General features: G+C 46.5%; 1 protein-coding gene across 1 annotated transcript in view; it reads left to right on the top strand.

The window, feature by feature from the left end:
* Positions 1-3,041: 3,041 nt before the first annotated feature.
* Positions 3,042-20,375, top strand: part of CC2D2A (coiled-coil and C2 domain containing 2A) — a 432,763-nt gene continuing 415,429 nt past the window's right edge. The window contains exon 1 of the mRNA XM_086964074.1: positions 3,042-3,117. Within this exon, the coding sequence (XP_086820200.1) occupies positions 3,079-3,117 (39 nt within the window). The 5' untranslated portion in view covers positions 3,042-3,078. The remainder of the gene's footprint in view (positions 3,118-20,375) is intronic.

Genomic DNA, 20,375 nt, shown 5'->3' with positions numbered 1-20,375 from the left:
GTAGTAGGTTGTCCTTCACATAAAATTCAAGATCTAGAAACTCCATATTTGTGAGGCTGTGTCGCATGGTGAAGCTAATTTCCCACATATTATTGTTCAGATGTTCAAAAAAGGAAAAAAGTAATTCCTCAGAACCCGACCATAAAAGAAAACAATCGTCGATGTATCAACCCCAAAAGTCTTGCTGTGACAAGAAAAACACTCGCTCGACCCCATCCCTAGTGCCATTGCCATTGACTTCTACACCCTTTCTCTTCCCTATTGGACCACTATGGTCAACCTCTCCCTCTGTCAAGGCTCCCTTCCTGTTCCCTTCAAAACTGGGCAGGTCACCCCTCTGCTTAAAAAACCCACTGCGGATGCGAATTACCTCAACAACTTCCGCCCCATCACTAACCTACCCTTTCTTGCGAAGATCACAGAAAGATGTGTTGCGAAACAACTCGCTCGTCATATCAAGGACAATGATTTTCTTGACAATTTTCAGTCCGGCTTCATCCAAAACTGCAGCTCTGAAACTGCCCTGCTGCAAGTGATCGACGACGCGCTGCGAATACTAGACTCGTCTTGTCTTCTAATTCTCCTTGACCTTTTGGCAGCCTTTGACACTGTCAATCACAGCACCCTCCTCAACACTCTTCAACAGAGAATGGGCATGGAGGGCACTGTGCTTAAATGGTTTGCTTCTTTCCTTTCTGATAGATTCCAAATGATCAAAATAGCGGACAGTCTTTCATCGCCTTTGGCGGTGGGTCAAGGTGCTCCCCAGGGCTCTATTCTTGCACCCACATTGTTCAATCTCTATTTTGAACCTCTGGGAAATCTCCTAAGTGAATCTGGGGTCAACTATCATCTCTACGCAGACGACACTCAAATCTACCTTAAGGTTTCCTCCACTCACGATCTCTCTGTCCTAAGCTCTACCCTCGACTCCATTCAAAACTGGATGTCAACACATCAACTGATTCTGAACCCCTCCAAAACTGAATTCCTCCTCGTCACCTCCTCACTTTCTCCTCCCCTGGTTCAATCATGGTTGGACCAGATGAATCTGCTGAACAATAAACCCATCATTGTCGACAGCGTAAAATCCCTTGGTGTCATACTCGACACAAAACTCAATCTACTCTCCCACATTAATTCAATTGCAAAGTCTGCCCGATACCAACTGCCCCTTCTTTGGGGGATTCGTCGTTTCTTCCCGGAGCATGACCTTAAAACCCTGGCCCAATCGCTGGTCCTCTCCAGACTGGATTACTGCAATTCTCTTCTGACTGGCCTTCCCAAGTCCCACCTATCCGGCCCTTAAGTCTGTTCTACATTCAGCAGCTTGTTTCATTTATGGGGCCAAAAGAAGCGACCACATCACTCCCATGTTATCCTCCCTCCGCTGGCTTCCCATCGAGGCTAGAGCTATCTACAAGACTGCCTGCATCACCCACAAAGCCTTGCACTCCTCCTCTCCGCGCTACCTGGCGAATAAACTGAAACTCTCTGGAGGCTCTGGACCATCACGAAATGCAGAAAATCTACTGCTTGAACATCCCACTTTCAAGAAGGAAAGATCAATGGCCCAATCCTTTTCAGGCAGCGCAGTGAGAATCTGGAACTCATTTCCGCCTCAGCTCCGGACCACCACCTCCTCCCAGGCCTTCAAAACTGACCTCAAAGTTCTCCTCCTTCAAAGACACTTCCAAATGTAATCCATGCCCTCTCTATTATCTGAAGGAAGCCCTTCAATTATTGAAAAATCTACTTTACATGTCTATGGAAGTGTCTTCCCATTGTGTTTTTGTGGTTTGAGAGTCTGCCACTTATTGCAGTATAATCCTTCTACCTGTGTTTGGGACTCTTGTGTAACATGCACCCGTCACTTTCTCTTGTAACACACTGTTTTCTACCTCTTATTTTTGTCTGTTTTCGATACTTGCACAAGTGACACCAGTGCCTACGTAACGTTTGTTCTTGTGCTTGAGTGTCCTCCATATATTGCAGTAATATACCTCTATTTATGTTGTATGCTTTTGTAACCTGCACACGTCACTTTTTCCTCCTGCAATGCACCGTTGGCTACCTCATGTATTTTGTTGGCTCACGATTGTCACTTTTGTAATGCACCGTTTGCTACCTCTTGTATCTTGTTGGCTCACGATTGTCACTTTTGTAATGCACCGTTTGCTACCTCTTGTATCTTGTTGGCTCACGATTGTCACTTTTGTAATGCACCATTTGCTACCTCTTGTATTTTGTTGGCTCACGATTGTCATTTTAGCTTCATTTAATGTAACGTTTGCTTTTGTTTTTTGCTCACTTGTAATGTTCTCATGTATCAGTTCTGTTCCTTTTGTGAAGCGCTCTGACACCTTCGGGTAAAGTCTGCGCTATATAAAAACGCACAAATAAAATAAAAATAAAATAAACAGCTAAACAAGCCTTCCTGCCAGCGTGGGTGCCTGCTTGCCTAAAGAAAATCTAAATGTGCGCAAATGGTTAATCTGCATATGTAAAGGGTGCTTGGAAACCAGTTATTGTCTTTAATTGATGGAATCACTTGACCCGCGTGGCTGAAGACAGATTTACTCTGTGTTAATGGTACTGGAAAGGAGTTACTGATGAGCTGCGATATGTGATTTTAAAGGACAGTTATGAAAACTAAGTGGCAATACGTACAGTCTGGGTTCCCTATACTATAATTTTTAGAAGTATTTTTTTTTATCTTAAAACTTTTTGTACATTTTGTAACATTTTGTATCTTACATTGTGTTTAATGCAAGTTTAAGATAACGACTGGGGTATTCACAGTTCTGTATGCCACAGTAGTGACCTGTCTTGAGTGACGCGGCAGCCGGACTCCGCATTTTCAGTTCCCAGACAGTCCTGCAGTCCCCTGTCCGGCTGCCGGGTAGGAGTGGCCGTGTGGGGCATGCGCAGAGCCCCGCTGGAGCTTCCCAGCTTCCCGGCTCCCTAGCAGCTGCCTCCTTCCCGCCTCCCTTGCCTCCAGTAGCTGCGCCGGATGCTCCCGGCCGCCGCTCGCCAATCACCGGCTCTGTTGTTGTTGTCATACCGGCGGAGGCAGCTATGACTACCAAAGAGCGGAGACGGGCCGGGCTCATGGAGGTACATGCAGCGCTGTGACTGTGTGCATGCACTCTAGGCGCTGTGACGGAGACGAGTGTTCTGTACATGCATGTGTGTGCTGGGACGGGGCTCGTGCAGGATGCATTGTGTATCTTGTGTGTGATACTTGCAGTGATGTCTGCATCATCTGTCTTTGTATCCTAGCTGTAGCTGGGTTTGCGTGATAGTTCTTCTGCGCGTCTTTGTAGCAGTGGTGGGTTTGCCTTTAGCTCGTTTCCCTTCACACCGAAGTGTACATTGTAGCGGCAGAGCAGGGAAGCCGAGTAACAGTGTAGCCCGTGTGGGTGCACACGGGGCGCCGCGGGCCGCGTCTGTCTGGGTGGATTAGGGCAGGCGCTGACCTCGGCTTGTTTGTATCCGACAAGGATTACCCCTCAGTAACGGTTGTCATCTACAGAGGCGCATTTAGATGTCATTTTATCTCCATCTTTGTTACTATTTTGTGAAAGTTTTCTTTATGGGGTAGCACGCTGATTTTTTGTTAGTATAATCACACATCTATTTTTAAACTATTGTAACTAAATGTTACATAAATACTGAACAAGCTTGTGTGTGCTTCTGTTGCCATCTACCTTAGCGAGGGTGACCTGGCGGCTGTGTTTACTTTCGCGGCCGGGGGTATTTCTTTTTCAAATCGGTGTTTTCAGGTGGTCTGGCCACTGGGACCGTCCACACTTCGAACAGGCGCAGCAGCGATGCTGGTTCATCTTTTTGTATGTTTTATCTTCATGTGGACCTCTTTGGGGTTCCGAATCATCAAAATAAAACTAGAACTTGGCGCCTGCTGGTTCAAAAGCTTCTTGAAGAGGTTGGCCTTTCTGTGCTGCTGTTCTGCAAGGAGGCACTTGCTGCTTTCTGCGGGAGAGGGAAGCTTGCTTTGCTACTGCCATGCTGTACCTCTTCTGCACTGTTGCTGCCTTTATCAGTGTGGGTGTGCGCAGCGTGGAAAAGTCAACACAGAGTTTGGCAGGTGGGTTTCTCCATCACAAATGTGAGGTATATCCTGCCTGCTGTATTACCAGTCCATTATATGATATCTAGGGCTCCCGGTTTTATGGTATGCACTTTGGAATAGAAACATTTCAGAAAAAGGGAATTTCCCACAAGAGTGTTTTTCTTTTTCGATCCATTTCACAGAGAAGCAGCGGCCTTTATAATTTATTTGGGGACACTGACACATTACTGTGACTGACATTAGTGTCAGTGAGTGTCCCCCCAAAAATTATAAAGGCCACCGCAACGGGCCACCTGTGCCGCGCGGCAGCCCCCAAAATAGTGCCACCTGGGGCGGACTGCCCCCACCGCCCACCCCCACCCTGCTCCTCCACTGCAACCTTGTGCATATCGACTGCAGTTAAAGCCTCTTTTCTAAAATTCCTCTTTTTTTAACCCCCTTACCTATCAACACTGCTTTTGCCAGACCGTATTTAAAATTACACAAAAATCAAACCACAATCTGTTTTTATACTCATTTCGAAAAAAATTCAGACAAGAAAATAAAGGTCTTCTGTCTGTATTTATCTGTAAAAATCAGTAAAAACTGAAAACACGGAGCCTTAATTTCATCCTATTGCACTTGTAATACGGCTGACGGGATATCCGTTGCATTCGTGGTCAAGTAACCCATCTGCTCAACTCTAAATCAGGCCCATAGTCTGCAACACAAATGTCCCCAACTTGGGAGACCCAGCCTTATCAATTTTCCCTGTGTTACCTTCTGCTCCACTCTTCCCCACTGAGATCCTAATTATGAGTTTGGTGGACGGGTTACTCCATTACAAATGTGACGGATATCCCGACCACCATATTACAAGTTCCATTTCGTTCCATTTGATATAATGGAACTCGTAATACTGCGGGATGGGATATCCAGCACGTTTGTGATGGATTAACTCATCCGCAAAACTCTTAATCAGTCTCTTAGTGGGGATGTCCAAATCTTTCACCTCTAATGGTACACCACTGTGAGAGTCAAACCTTAAACACTTCAATGTGCATATGTCTGTATGTCTGGTGATGGGAAAAGCTTTTGCTGCTGCCGTTCTACCTGCACCTTTTCTCTGAAGGAGTGCAGCTTGCATTATTTCTGACAAGGTGTACGGTTAAGATGAATTCTTTCCACTGCTTTTGCCCCATCTTATGAAAAAACAAGAATATGCTGAAATCATTTGCGTAGCATGGCATGTGAATCCAGACTCTTTCACAATATTTGATGTGAGATACCACGAGTAAGACCTTAAGTTCTGAGGCAGGCACCTGAACTTGTAGGGTCAATATTCCAGCATCAAATCATGGTGACAGATAGAGATGTAGCGCCTGTTTTTTTAATCATGTAGCAGGGAGACACCAGTAAAATATTTATAGCTCACCCACACACAGTTTTAATACAGGTCTGATTTTAATAGATGAAGTACATACATGTTGACTTTAGGGACATAACCGCACCCAAACTAGAGAAACTATGCCTTGGAGATCATGCAACTAGTGGACATTAGTACTTTCAGATGCCTCCCAGTGTTAGACGTGGGAACCAGTGATGAAGCATACCACATTAGGTAGGTGAAGGTTTGTCATCCTATTTTAGTACATGTCTGTTGTATTCACTTTATTCTATATAAAATATCATAAAAGTATGAACAAATAATATTTTGGAAAAAGAAATCCAACAATTCATATGGTAATGACCCGATACAATGATACAACAATTACACGATAAAAACGGCTAAAAAGACAGTTAAAAAGAATTATGTTACACTATTTACAATAAAGATAATTGCATTTACAGTTGGCATATGAACAACGTGAGGAGCCTGTAGGTACTAGTTCTTATTATTTTTTAACATGTTTAAACGTAACAGCCAGGCACTACCCATGTACTTTGCTACCGCACAGATAATACTGGGAGAGGAAGTGTCAGATCTGATTATGCGTAATGCTACCCTGTAGTCAGTGCACCAAAGATTTTTACATATGGGTTTCAACCATTTCCTCCTTGCGGCCCTGTAAGCGGGGCATGCAAAGATTAAATGTGGCAGCGATTCAGATGGTGCAAGGCAACCTGGGCAACTCACCGAATGTATGGTTACTCCATCGAGGTTTTAGTTGTTTCTTCCAGGACTTTATTTTATTTCTTGCATGTTTGAGTTGGTCTGCACAAAGCATACCACAGTTCTTTAACCCCTCTAACTCCCTCTTTAGTGTACTGCCTACCTGTATTGTACCATGTCACGTATGTGTGAGATACCTGTGTGATGTTCCTCCTGCCCTTTACTTATTCTTTGTATTAGGGAAGATTACACTGCTGCTGTCCATGTTGTACCTTGTTGTGTTGTGAAACTCATTACAATCCAATTCTTATTGCCAATACATGTTGTTGGTGAGTAGTGTCTCACTCCCTACTTAGGTTTGGTTCTCTATTTGCTCACTTGGTGTCTGCAGGACTTCATGTGCACAACTCCAAAGACATTTATATCTGCTGTAGCTTAGTTTCTGCAACAACATGGTCAATGCGGATCCTTCAAAGCAGTGCTTAATTTGTAAAAATAAAAAATAATAAAAAAATAAGTGCCAGGGACATCGTCAGGAGACCACTGCAGCTTTCAACACACATTGCACCTGCCAGCGCTGCCAATGGTAGTACCAAAACAATTACTAATTATTACACTCTTACAAGTGTGACAATTTAGTCCTACTCTAGGCCCCAAAGCTATAAGAATGGATTGGGCGGCAGTCCATGGTAATTTTTAGCAGTGCCACAATATAGCAGACTAGTACAAGCCCTGCTGTTGACAATTAAGTGTCTGTGCTGAGCACCGGAAACCACAGGCTCAAATTAAGCACTGCTTCAAAGGCAGGCCAAATATTCTGGTCTCGCCTTTGGGCTGAGTTTTAGGACTGCACCCAGAGCCATATTGTGGAGTGGAAGGATCAACTCCACAAAAACACAATAAAGTAAAGACATCATTGAATGTTCAAACGAAGTCCTTTAACAAGAAAAATACTTTTTCTCTAATTTCTACAAATATTTTGAAGGAAAATGCTATACGAAAAGTGGGAAATAATTGCTATACCCTGCAGGGCTTGAAAAATATTTTTCCACAAGACCAAAAGTTACTAGAAATACAATTCTCTGTTTTTATCTTCAGTTGGTTGGTATATACATATTTAAAGTAAATTATGTGTCATCATAATTGTCATATGCTTAATTTTAGTACATGAAACAATACTGTTTCTGTGGAGTTAGTAAGATGTCTGAGGGTGCTTGAGACGTGACTGACTATCATTTTTTATGACCACTGGTTAAATTGAGCCAGTGGGGGCCACCTCTACTTATTTTTCTGCATCAGCTATGTACCGAGAGGGAAAATGGAAAATGGAAGGACAGAGGAAGAAAAAGACAGTAGGATAAAGGGGCATAGGGTGTATGGTAGTAGATAAAATAGGTATGAGTCGGGTTTACGTCTACCAGCTCTGGTATTCAGTGCCCGACATTTAAATCGACCAGCTACAGGACTCTGAACAGAGCTTTCTCAGCTGACACTCTTTCTTTTACAAATTGAGCGCTGTTTATGACCTATTACCCCACAGGCAAGCTGCTCTTTCAGGGGTGATCCTGACCTCTAAATGACTGACTCCCAAAAAGTACTGGCGTGACAAGTTACTAAATCGGAGCCATCCTTTCCGAGGCAAACCTGTTTTGTGACTGACCCTTAGGAAGCCAGATCGACCTTTCTGAAGAGATCCTGGCACGTGACTCGCTATGTTCCAGTCTTGTCAGTGAGATGGAGAATATGCTGACACAGGAGATAGTCTTTTACAGGTTTGCCCATGTGTCAGAGATGCCCATCACAGGTTTCTGAAGTGCCGATAGGTTGCACCGTGTGATCTGACACCTTCAGCCAGATCGTGCTTTTTTACCAGCAGCGCTCTGCCTTTTGGATCATGCGTTTTTCCTTTTTCCCAGTGCTTAATTTGAGCTGGTGGTTTCTGGTGCTCTGCACCAGCACTTTGTCAACACTGGAACTTCTGACAGCCTGGCACATGGTGGCGCTACTCGTCTAATTTTGTCTAGAGCATAACAGCAGTTGTTTAATAATTCCATATGCATTAAAATGACTAAAATTCTGCAACCCAAAGCTATAAGAAAAGCGTGAGTGGCAGGTATTAGTCATTTTATTGTATAGTAAAAGTCAGAATTGTCACACTTGTAGGAGTGTGATGGTTAGCAGTTGTGCTGGTACTGACATTGGCAGCGCTGGCAGCGGCAAAGGTTGGTACAAGCTGCAGTGGCCTCCTGACGAGGGACTTGGCACTTATGTTTTTTTTTTTCTTCAACAAATTAAGCACTGCTTTTTCCTATTATTAGTGTGCGCTCCGAAGTGCTGTTCCCCACTAAGCCAGAAGTGGCTGCAATTAGTGCACTTGGCAAGGGACCTCCTAGCAGATATTTATTTGACTGAGTGCTCCCAAGCTCTACCAACATCATAGATGCAATAAAATACAAAATGTACTATTAGCAGTACAAGCGAAGACGTGATTCCTATGTCAGTGAATGCATTACTAATAAATGACAACCACCACTTTAAAGCATTTTATTTCCAGGCTTTTAATCCATGGACTTATTTAGTTTTTTCATCAGCATGTGGATAACAGAACAAAAGAGACCAGAGTCAGATCACTGACAGTAATGCTGCCAACGGCTGCAGGCCAGCAGCGGATTTAGGTTAATGAGTTTGGGCAGAAGCCTTCGGTATAGAGCCAATTATGGTGGCCCCCAGAGGCTGGAAACTGTCCTGTTCCCGTAACCAAGGCCAGGAACCTTGGTTTGATAACAATAACAAGTTTGCTCAACAAATTATCAGGTATCTTCTGCCTACTTCTCCACGCTAAAAGTCCTGCCCAAAAGTCTGCTGTTTATCTCATTAACACTTAGTGATACTGTAGTTGGGGTGTTCGTTCTCTCTAGATTCGACTATGGCTACGCCTTATACCTGGGAGCAGATAAAGACCAGTTTGCCAATCTGCAGTCCCTACAGAATGCGGTGGCTCGTGTGCTACTTGATCTCCCTAAACACCATCCAACCTCTGCCTGTATTAAACTGCTCCATTGGCTCCCATTTCGGCAGCGAGTGGATTTCAAGGCCCTCTGTCTCGTACATGAGGCTTTGTATGGAGGGGAAGCAGTAGATGTGCAACAGCTATTCCCCCCCACCCCGTACTCGCCACTGTCTTAGGTCAGCAAATACAGGTCTGTTCCTGGTCCCCAAGATAAAAAGAGCCATATGGGGGGAAAGGGCTTCCCATATCGAGCGGCCAAACTGTGGAACTCCTTACCCACATTGATGAGATGACAGCCTAACAGGACTCTCTTCAGAAAACAAATAAAGACATGACTTTTCCCTAAGCTCGCAGACGAATCAGCGTGAGCCTCTGCATCCACTCACCTTAGCTCCAAGACGCCTCGGCATTCATGCACTTTATAAGACAAATCCGTCAGTCAGTCACTTTAGAAGTTAGGTTAGAAAAGCAATCAGTTTTCCCCACTGTGAATTGATGCTACTTGCCAATGCAAAAGTAAAAACAACATTTTCATTGTGTGCTACTCATTTCTAAGGTTTATCACACATTCATCATCCACCCACTGCCCCATTCTTGAACTGACACAGTATCCCGTCCACATTACAACATACGCACAAACTAAACCAGCATATGCAAGATACATTAAAAGAATGAAAGAAGAAAAAAACAGAAAACATGCAGCTTCCTAAACAAGCATTGGCATAGCCAATAGTACTCGCCTTTGGGACCTTATAAGTATTTATTCATTCAACAGTTGACGTTGTTGCACCAAGGATATTGTGCTGGATAACTAAACACTTGTAAGGTCCCAAGGGCGAGACCTATTGGCTATGCCAATGCTTGTTCTTTTCTTCCCCACTCTGAGCATCTCTCTCTTCCTACTTTCCTCCCCAGCTCCACAACGCATTACACAGCAAGAAATGACTGAAAGAAACATCTAAAATACAATTGTAATGTTTATTTCTCTGAATGCATGCTTATATTAGCCCTGTTGCATCAATAGGAAGTGCCTTGTAACCTTTGAAAATACTCTGAAAAGAAAATTAACCAAGGGTCCTCAAAAATGCAGACGAGGGTAAAAAAAACACAGACATTTGGATAGACCAAAAAATGGTAATGTAGCATCTAGCAGTGGTAGCTGACATATGTCAATTTCTCTAGCAGTCATTAGTTTCACATTAATGCGACAGCTTCGCCTGGAACTGCAAATGCCATTTTTAGGTCTCGGACTAGGCAGCGCATGCGCTGTCTCGTCAAGAGATGATGTATCCAGTATAGTGGGGAAGTTCCACCCACTTTCTGGTTAACTTTTTAATTAGCCGAAACTGTAAATACAGCATTCTGATTGGTGTTCGGCAAGTAAGTCCCGCATCCTGACAGCCATGTCTCCTTCCACGGCTATTGGCCCCTTTACTGCGTGTTTTGTGAGCACTACTTTGTGCCCGTGCCACTACTCCAACTCTCCAAGCCTTCTCTCATGCCCCCCCACTTCCGTTGTTCGTGCCTTATTAAAGCCCGCCCACCCGCACTCCAGTTTGCCTTACACTGTAGGCGTGCGTTGTGGGTGCTGAAAGGTAGGCACTCTGTCGCAAGAAGGCAGTACATTGAGACCATGGACGCGAGAGCCTACCCCGCAGTTTTTGTTGTTTATGGAAGAATCAGTGTCAACAAGAAAAATGTCGCAACCTGAGTCAGAAGTCGGGTGGACTCCCTGGACATAGGCGGGGCCTTGCAGGAAGACAACGTCCCAAGAGGAAGTAGGCGGCCGTGCCTGGTTGGGGGCGTGGCTTAAAGCCTGATGCAGAGAGACGCACATGTGGCTGTGAAAGGGCATCCGTGCAGCTGAAGTGACGGTGGAGTCCGAATTGCAGTAAGCATGTATTTGTTTTATTTACATTTGCAGCCGCGGGGGGCTGGTGCGCACGAGGCAGAGCAGTGTTTACAGCTTGTGCCGGTTCACTGGCTTCACAGGTGACTTCTGGCTTCCACATTACACAGTCTAAGTGAAACGCAAGGAGGGCAGTAGTGTTGCTGCGTGCCCACCGTGCTGCTGTGAGTTCACTCTCTCTGGGCTGGCTTTGGCTGAGGCTCTCATTTGTTTCCTGTCCAATTTGTCATGTGATGTTCTTTCTGTTTTTGTAAACGGCCTAGCTTCAAACATGATCTAAACTGGACTGTTGACCCTGTGCGATTTTGTTGATGTGAACCAATGTTATTCTTTCATTTTTGAGGGAGGAGAGAGGGGCTTTAGGAAGTGGAAGGCAGCTAACAGCAAAGTACACACACTCCCTGTTCGGAATTAACTCTTTCGTGCCCTGCCTGTGAATTAGAATGTGAATTTAGGTTAATGAGTTTGGGCAGAAGACTTCGGTATAGAGCCACTTATAGTGGCCCCCAGAGGCTGGAAACTGTCCTGTTCCTGTAACCAAGGCCAGGAACCTTGGTTTGATAACAAGAAAAAGTTTGCTCAACAAATTATCAGGTATCTACTGCCTACTTCTCCACGCTAAAAGTCCTGCCCAAAAGTCTGCTGTTTATCTCATTAACACTTAGTGATACTGTAGTTGGGGTGTTCGTTCTCTCTAGATTCGACTATGGCTACGCCTTATACCTGGGAGCAGATAAAGACCAGTTTGCCAAACTGCAGTCCCTACAGAATGCGGTGGCTCGTGTGCTACTTGATCTCCCTAAACACCATCCAACCTCTGCCAGTATTAAACTGCTCCATTGGCTCCCAGTTAGGCAGCGAGTGGATTTCAAGGCCCTCTGTCTCGTACATGAGGCTTTGTATGGAGGGGAAGCAGTAGATGTGCAACAGCTATTCCCCCCCCGTACTCGCCACTGTCTTAGGTCAGCAACTACAGGACTGATCCTGGTCCCCAAGATAAAAAGAGCCATATGGGGGGAAAGGACTTCTCATATCGAGCGGCCAAACTGTGGAACTCCTTACCCACATTGATGAGATGACAGCCTAAGAGGACTCTCTTCAGAAAACGAATAAAGACATGACTTTTCCCTAAGCTCGCAGACGAATCAGCGTGAGCCTCTGCATCCACTCACCTTAGCGCCAAGACGCCTCGGCATTCATGCACTTTATAAGACAAATCCGTCAGTCAGTCACTTTAGAAGTTAGGTTAGAAAAGCAATCAGTTTTCCCCACTGTGAATTAATGCTACTTGCCAATGCAAAAGTAAAAACAACATTTTCATTGTGTGCTACTCATTTCTAAGGTTTATCACACATTCACCATCCACCCACTGCCCCATTCTTGAACTATTTACAACAAGGGGTGGGGAGGGACAGAGGGGCAGATTTATGTTAACTGGCGCATCCCCAGGGATGCGCCAGTTAACATGGGCCACAGTGCGCCACAGCTCCGCCAGCCATGGTGCGCCGCATTTATAATGCGGCGCACCATGGTGCAAAAACGGCACAGATGCGTGACGCATCTGTGCCGGAAATGTGTCGCATTGCTGGAGTTGCGTCGCAAGCACGACGCAGCTCCAGCAAGGCTCGGGGGTGCCCCATTTTAACAATGCTGCGTCAAGACCTACGCCTGCTTCAAGCAGGCGCAGGCTTTTGACGCAGCATTGGCTTAAAAGTGACTGAGTGAAATCTCATAGATTTCACTCAGCCACTTTTGCGAGGCGCACCTGCCCCGGAACGCCCACCCTGCGCCGGAACGCCCACAAGCGGCGCAGGGCTTTACAACGTGACGCATCTGCCTAGATGCGTCACGTTGTAAATCGTTCGTAGGGATGCGCCACGTTTACGCCGCCTTGCGTGACGCAACAGCGGCGTAAACGTGGCGCAAGGGCCTCATAAATCTGCCCCAGAGTCTCTGAATTAAGCAGAAAACTCTCACCCAGTCAAGAGATCAGGGCTAGATCCAACACCGTTTTTTAGCTCACTGCACCATCCCAGTTTCAGAACCTGGCTGTATGCAAATTAGTCTGTTCCTGTCCCAGTGCATGATGGGAACAGGGCAAACCAAACTACAAAAGCCAATTCTTACACTGGGAAGGAAACAAGCTCCCGGGGACCGGTTTCTGGCATTACAGCCGTCTTCGGCCCAGTTTGCTTGAATCCTGATGGTGCAATGAGCAAGGGACTTATGTCTGAGTATACCCTTCCACGCTTAGGGTGGACAAAAATATTTACAACAAGGGGTGGTGAGGGACAGAGTCTCTGAATTAAGCAGAAAACTCTCACCCAGTCAAGAGATCAGGGCTAGATCCAACACCGTTTTTTAGCTCACTGCACCATCCCAGTTTCAGAACCTGGCTGTATGCAAATTAGTCTGTTCCTGTCCCAGTGCATGATGGGACAGGGCAAACCAAACTACAAAAGCCAATTCTTACACTGGGAAGGAAACAAGCTCCCGGGGACCGGTTTCTGGCATTACAGCCGTCTTCGGCCCGCTTTGCTTGAATCCTGATGGTGCAATGAGCAAGGGACTCATGTCTGAGTATACCCTTCCACGCTTAGGGTGGACAAAAATATTTACAACAAGGGGTGGTGAGGGACAGAGTCTCTGAATTAAGCAGAAAACTCTCACCCAGTCAAGAGATCAGGGCTAGATCCAACACCGTTTTTTAGCTCACTGCACCATCCCAGTTTCAGAACCTGGCTGTATGCAAATTAGTCTGTTCCTGTCCCAGTGCATGATGGGAACAGGGCAAACCAAACTACAAAAGCCAATTCTTACACTGGGAAGGAAACAAGCTCCCAGGGACCGGTTTCTGGCATTACAGCCGTCTTCGGCCCGGTTTGCTTGAATCCTGATGGTGCAATGAGCAAGGGACTCATGTCTGAGTATACCCTTCCACGCTTAGGGTGGACAAAAATATTTACAACAAGGGGTGGTGAGGGACAGAGTCTCTGAATTAAGCAGAAAACTCTCACCCAGTCAAGAGATCAGGGCTAGATCCAACACCGTTTTTTAGCTCACTGCACCATCCCAGTTTCAGAACCTGGCTGTATGCAAATTAGTATGTTCCTGTCCCAGTGCATGATGGGAACAGGGCAAACCAAACTACAAAAGCCAATTCTTACACTGGGAAGGGAACAAGCTCCCGGGGACCGGTTTCTGGCATTACAGCCGTCTTCGACCCGGTTTGCTTGAATCCTCATGGTGCAATGAGCAAGGGACTCATGTCTGAGTATACCCTTCCACGCTTAGGGTGGACAAAAATATTTACAACAAGGGGTGGTGAGGGACAGAGTCTCTGAATTAAGCAGAAAACTCTCACCCAGTCAAGAGATCAGGGCTAGATCCAACACCGTTTTTTAGCTCACTGCACCATCCCAGTTTCAGAACCTGGCTGTATGCAAATTAGTCTGTTCCTGTCCCAGTGCATGATGGGAACAGGGCAAACCAAACTACAAAAGCCAATTCTTACACTGGGAAGGAAACAAGCTCCCGGGGACCGGTTTCTGGCATTACAGCCGTCTTCGGCCCGGTTTGCTTGAATCCTGATGGTGCAATGAGCAAGGGACTCATGTCTGAGTATACCCTTCCACGCTTAGGGTGGACAAAAATATTTACAACAAGGGGTGGTGAGGGACAGAGTCTCTGAATTAAGCAGAAAACTCTCACCCAGTCAAGAGATCAGGGCTAGATCCAACACCGTTTTTTAGCTCACTGCACCATCCCAGTTTCAGAACCTGGCTGTATGCAAATTAGTCTGTTCCTGTCCCAGTGCATGATGGGAACAGGGCAAACCAAACTACAAAAGCCAATTCTTACACTGGGAAGGAAACAAGCTCCCGGGGACCGGTTTCTGGCATTACAGCCGTCTTCGGCCCGGTTTGCTTGAATCCTGATGGTGCAATGAGCAAGGGACTCATGTCTGAGTATACCCTTCCACGCTTAGGGTGGACAAAAATATTTACAACAAGGGGTGGTGAGGGACAGAGTCTCTGAATTAAGCAGAAAACTCTCACCCAGTCAAGAGATCAGGGCTAGATCCAACACCGTTTTTTAGCTCACTGCACCATCCCAGTTTCAGAACCTGGCTGTATGCAAATTAGTCTGTTCCTGTCCCAGTGCATGATGGGAACAGGGCAAACCAAACTACAAAAGCCAATTCTTACACTGGGAAGGAAACAAGCTCCCGGGGACCGGTTTCTGGCATTACAGCCGTCTTCGGCCCGGTTTGCTTGAATCCTGATGGTGCAATGAGCAAGGGACTCATGTCTGAGTATACCCTTCCACGCTTAGGGTGGACAAAAATATTTACAACAAGGGGTGGTGAGGGACAGAGTCTCTGAATTAAGCAGAAAACTCTCACCCAGTCAAGAGATCAGGGCTAGATCCAACACCGTTTTTTAGCTCACTGCACCATCCCAGTTTCAGAACCTGGCTGTATGCAAATTAGTCTGTTCCTGTCCCAGTGCATGATGGGAACAGGGCAAACCAAACTACAAAAGCCAATTCTTACACTGGGAAGGAAACAAGCTCCCGGGGACCGGTTTCTGGCATTACAGCCGTCTTCGGCCCGGTTTGCTTGAATCCTGATGGTGCAATGAGCAAGGGACTCATGTCTGAGTATACCCTTCCACGCTTAGGGTGGACAAAAATATTTACAACAAGGGGTGGTGAGGGACAGAGTCTCTGAATTAAGCAGAAAACTCTCACCCAGTCAAGAGATCAGGGCTAGATCCAACACCGTTTTTTAGCTCACTGCACCATCCCAGTTTCAGAACCTGGCTGTATGCAAATTAGTCTGTTCCTGTCCCAGTGCATGATGGGAACAGGGCAAACCAAACTACAAAAGCCAATTCTTACACTGGGAAGGAAACAAGCTCCCGGGGACCGGTTTCTGGCATTACAACCGTCTTCGGCCCGGTTTGCTTGAATCCTGATGGTGCAATGAGCAAGGGACTCATGTCTGAGTATACCCTTCCACGCTTAGGGTGGACAAAAATATTTACAACAAGGGGTGGTGAGGGACAGAGTCTCTGAATTAAGCAGAAAACTCTCACCCAGTCAAGAGATCAGGGCTAGATCCAACACCGTTTTTTAGCTCACTGCACCATCCCAGTTTCAGAACCTGGCTGTATGCAAATTAGTCTGTTCCTGTCCCAGTGCATGATGGGAACAGGGCAAACCAAACTACAAAAGCCAATTCTTACACTGGGAAGGAAACAAGCTCCCGGGGACCGGTTTCTGGCATTACAGCCGTCTTCGGCCCGGTTTGCTTGAATCCTGATGGTGCAATGAGCAAGGGACTCATGTCTGAGTATACCCTTCCACGCTTAGGGTGGACAAAAATATTTACAACAAGGGGTGGTGAGGGACAGAGTCTCTGAATTAAGCAGAAAACTCTCACCCAGTCAAGAGATCAGGGCTAGATCCAACACCGTTTTTTAGCTCACTGCACCATCCCAGTTTCAGAACCTGGCTGTATGCAAATTAGTCTGTTCCTGTCCCAGTGCATGATGGGAACAGGGCAAACCAAACTACAAAAGCCAATTCTTACACTGGGAAGGAAGCAAGCTCCCGGGGACCGGTTTCTGGCATTACAGCCGTCTTCGGCCCGGTTTGCTTGAATCCTGATGGTGCAATGAGCAAGGGACTCATGTCTGAGTATACCCTTCCACGCTTAGGGGGGACAAAAATATTTACAACAAGGGGTGGTGAGGGACAGAGTCTCTGAATTAAGCAGAAAACTCTCACCCAGTCAAGAGATCAGGGCTAGATCCAACACCGTTTTTTAGCTCACTGCACCATCCCAGTTTCAGAACCTGGCTGTATGCAAATTAGTCTGTTCCTGTCCCAGTGCATGATGGGAACAGGGCAAACCAAACTACAAAAGCCAATTCTTACACTGGGAAGGAAACAAGCTCCCGGGGACCGGTTTCTGGCATTACAGCCGTCTTCGGCCCGGTTTGCTTGAATCCTGATGGTGCAATGAGCAAGGGACTCATGTCTGAGTATACCCTTCCACGCTTAGGGTGGACAAAAATATTTACAACAAGGGGTGGTGAGGGACAGAGTCTCTGAATTAAGCAGAAAACTCTCACCCAGTCAAGAGATCAGGGCTAGATCCAACACCGTTTTTTAGCTCACTGCACCATCCCAGTTTCAGAACCTGGCTGTATGCAAACTAGTCTGTTCCTGTCCCAGTGCATGATGGGAACAGGGCAAACCAAACTACAAAAGCCAATTCTTACACTGGGAAGGAAACAAGCTCCCGGGGACCGGTTTCTGGCATTACAGCCTTCTTCGGCCCGGTTTGCTTGAATCCTGATGGTGCAATGAGCAAGGGACTCATGTCTGAGTATACCCTTCCACGCTTAGGGTGGACAAAAATATTTACAACAAGGGGTGGTGAGGGACAGAGTCTCTGAATTAAGCAGAAAACTCTCACCCAGTCAAGAGATCAGGGCTAGATCCAACACCGTTTTTTATCTCACTGCACCATCCCAGTTTCAGAACCTGGCTGTATGCAAATTAGTCTGTTCCTGTCCCAGTGCATGATGGAAACAGGGCAAACCAAACTACAAAAGCCAATTCTTACACTGGGAAGGAAACAAGCTCCCCGGGACCGGTTTCTGGCATTACAGCCGTCTTCGGCCCGGTTTGCTTGAATCCTGATGGTGCAATGAGCAAGGGACTCATGTCTGAGTATACCCTTCCACGCTTAGGGTGGACACAAATATTTACAACAAGGGGTGGTGAGGGACAGAGTCTCTGAATTAAGCAGAAAACTCTCACCCAGTCAAGAGATCAGGGCTAGATCCAACACCGTTTTTTAGCTCACTGCACCATCCCAGTTTCAGAACCTGGCTGTATGCAAATTAGTCTGTTCCTGTCCCAGTGCATGATGGGAACAGGGCAAACCAAACTACAAAAGCCAATTCTTACACTGGGAAGGAAACAAGCTCCCGGGGACCGGTTTCTGGCATTACAACCGTCTTCGGCCCGGTTTGCTTGAATCCTGATGGTGCAATGAGCAAGGGACTCATGTCTGAGTATACCCTTCCACGCTTAGGGTGGACAAAAATATTTACAACAAGGGGTGGTGAGGGACAGAGTCTCTGAATTAAGCAGAAAACTCTCACCCAGTCAAGAGATCAGGGCTAGATCCAACACCGTTTTTTAGCTCACTGCACCATCCCAGTTTCAGAACCTGGCTGTATGCAAATTAGTCTGTTCCTGTCCCAGTGCATGATGGGAACAGGGCAAACCAAACTACAAAAGCCAATTCTTACACTGGGAAGGAAACAAGCTCCCGGGGACCGGTTTCTGGCATTACAGCCGTCTTCGGCCCGGTTTGCTTGAATCCTGATGGTGCAATGAGCAAGGGACTCATGTCTGAGTATACCCTTCCACGCTTAGGGTGGACAAAAATATTTACAACAAGGGGTGGTGAGGGACAGAGTCTCTGAATTAAGCAGAAAACTCTCACCCAGTCAAGAGATCAGGGCTAGATCCAACACCGTTTTTTAGCTCACTGCACCATCCCAGTTTCAGAACCTGGCTGTATGCAAATTAGTCTGTTCCTGTCCCAGTGCATGATGGGAACAGGGCAAACCAAACTACAAAAGCCAATTCTTACACTGGGAAGGAAACAAGCTCCCGGGGACCGGTTTCTGGCATTACAGCCGTCTTCGGCCCGGTTTGCTTGAATCCTGATGGTGCAATGAGCAAGGGACTCATGTCTGAGTATACCCTTCCACGCTTAGGGAGGACAAAAATATTTACAACAAGGGGTGGTGAGGGACAGAGTCTCTGAATTAAGCAGAAAACTCTCACCCAGTCAAGAGATCAGGGCTAGATCCAACACCGTTTTTTAGCTCACTGCACCATCCCAGTTTCAGAACCTGGCTGTATGCAAACTAGTCTGTTCCTGTCCCAGTGCATGATGGGAACAGGGCAAACCAAACTACAAAAGCCAATTCTTACACTGGGAAGGAAACAAGCTCCCGGGGACCGGTTTCTGGCATTACAGCCGTCTTCGGCCCGGTTTGCTTGAATCCTGATGGTGCAATGAGCAAGGGACTCATGTCTGAGTATACCCTTCCACGCTTAGGGTGGACAAAAATATTTACAACAAGGGGTGGTGAGGGACAGAGTCTCTGAATTAAGCAGAAAACTCTCACCCAGTCAAGAGATCAGGGCTAGATCCAACACCGTTTTTTAGCTCACTGCACCATCCCAGTTTCAGAACCTGGCTGTATGCAAATTAGTCTGTTCCTGTCCCAGTGCATGATGGGAACAGGGCAAACCAAACTACAAAAGCCAATTCTTACACTGGGAAGGAAACAAGCTCCCCGGGACCGGTTTCTGGCATTACAGCCGTCTTCGGCCCGGTTTGCTTGAATCCTGATGGTGCAATGAGCAAGGGACTCATGTCTGAGTATACCCTTCCACGCTTAGGGTGGACACAAATATTTACAACAAGGGGTGGTGAGGGACAGAGTCTCTGAATTAAGCAGAAAACTCTCACCCAGTCAAGAGATCAGGGCTAGATCCAACACCGTTTTTTAGCTCACTGCACCATCCCAGTTTCAGAACCTGGCTGTATGCAAATTAGTCTGTTCCTGTCCCAGTGCATGATGGGAACAGGGCAAACCAAACTACAAAAGCCAATTCTTACACTGGGAAGGAAACAAGCTCCCGGGGACCGGTTTCTGGCATTACAGCCGTCTTCGGCCCGGTTTGCTTGAATGCCAGAAACCGGTCCCCGGTAGCTTGTTTCCTTCCCAGTATAAGAATTGGCTTGGTAGTTTGGTCTGCCCAGTTCCCATGATGCACTGGGCCAGGGTCAGACTAATTTGCATATAGCCAAGTTCTGAGCCGGGATGGTGCAGTGAGCTAAAAAATGGTGATGGATCAAGCCCTGATCTTTGGACTGGGTAAGAGTGGTCTGCTTAATTCAGACACTCTGTTCATCACCACCCCCTTTTCTGAATCATTTTTGTCCACCATTAGCGTGGAAGGGTATACTCAGATGTGAGTCCCTTGCTCATTGCACCATCAGGATTCAAGCAAGCCGGGCCAAAGACGGCTGAAATGCCAGAAACCAGTCCCCGGTAGCTTGTTTCCTTCCCAGTATAAGAATTGGCTTGGTAGTTTGGTCTGCCCTGTTCCCATGATGCACTGGGCCAGGGTCAGACTAATTTGCATATAGCCAAGTTCTGAGCTGGGA

Source organism: Lissotriton vulgaris, chromosome 3_2 (genome assembly GCF_964263255.1).
Source record: "Lissotriton vulgaris chromosome 3_2, aLisVul1.2, whole genome shotgun sequence".
Lineage (NCBI taxonomy): Eukaryota > Metazoa > Chordata > Amphibia > Caudata > Salamandridae > Lissotriton > Lissotriton vulgaris.
Note: the sequence above shows the minus strand (reverse complement) of the source record. Positions and strands in the feature narration are given on the sequence as shown.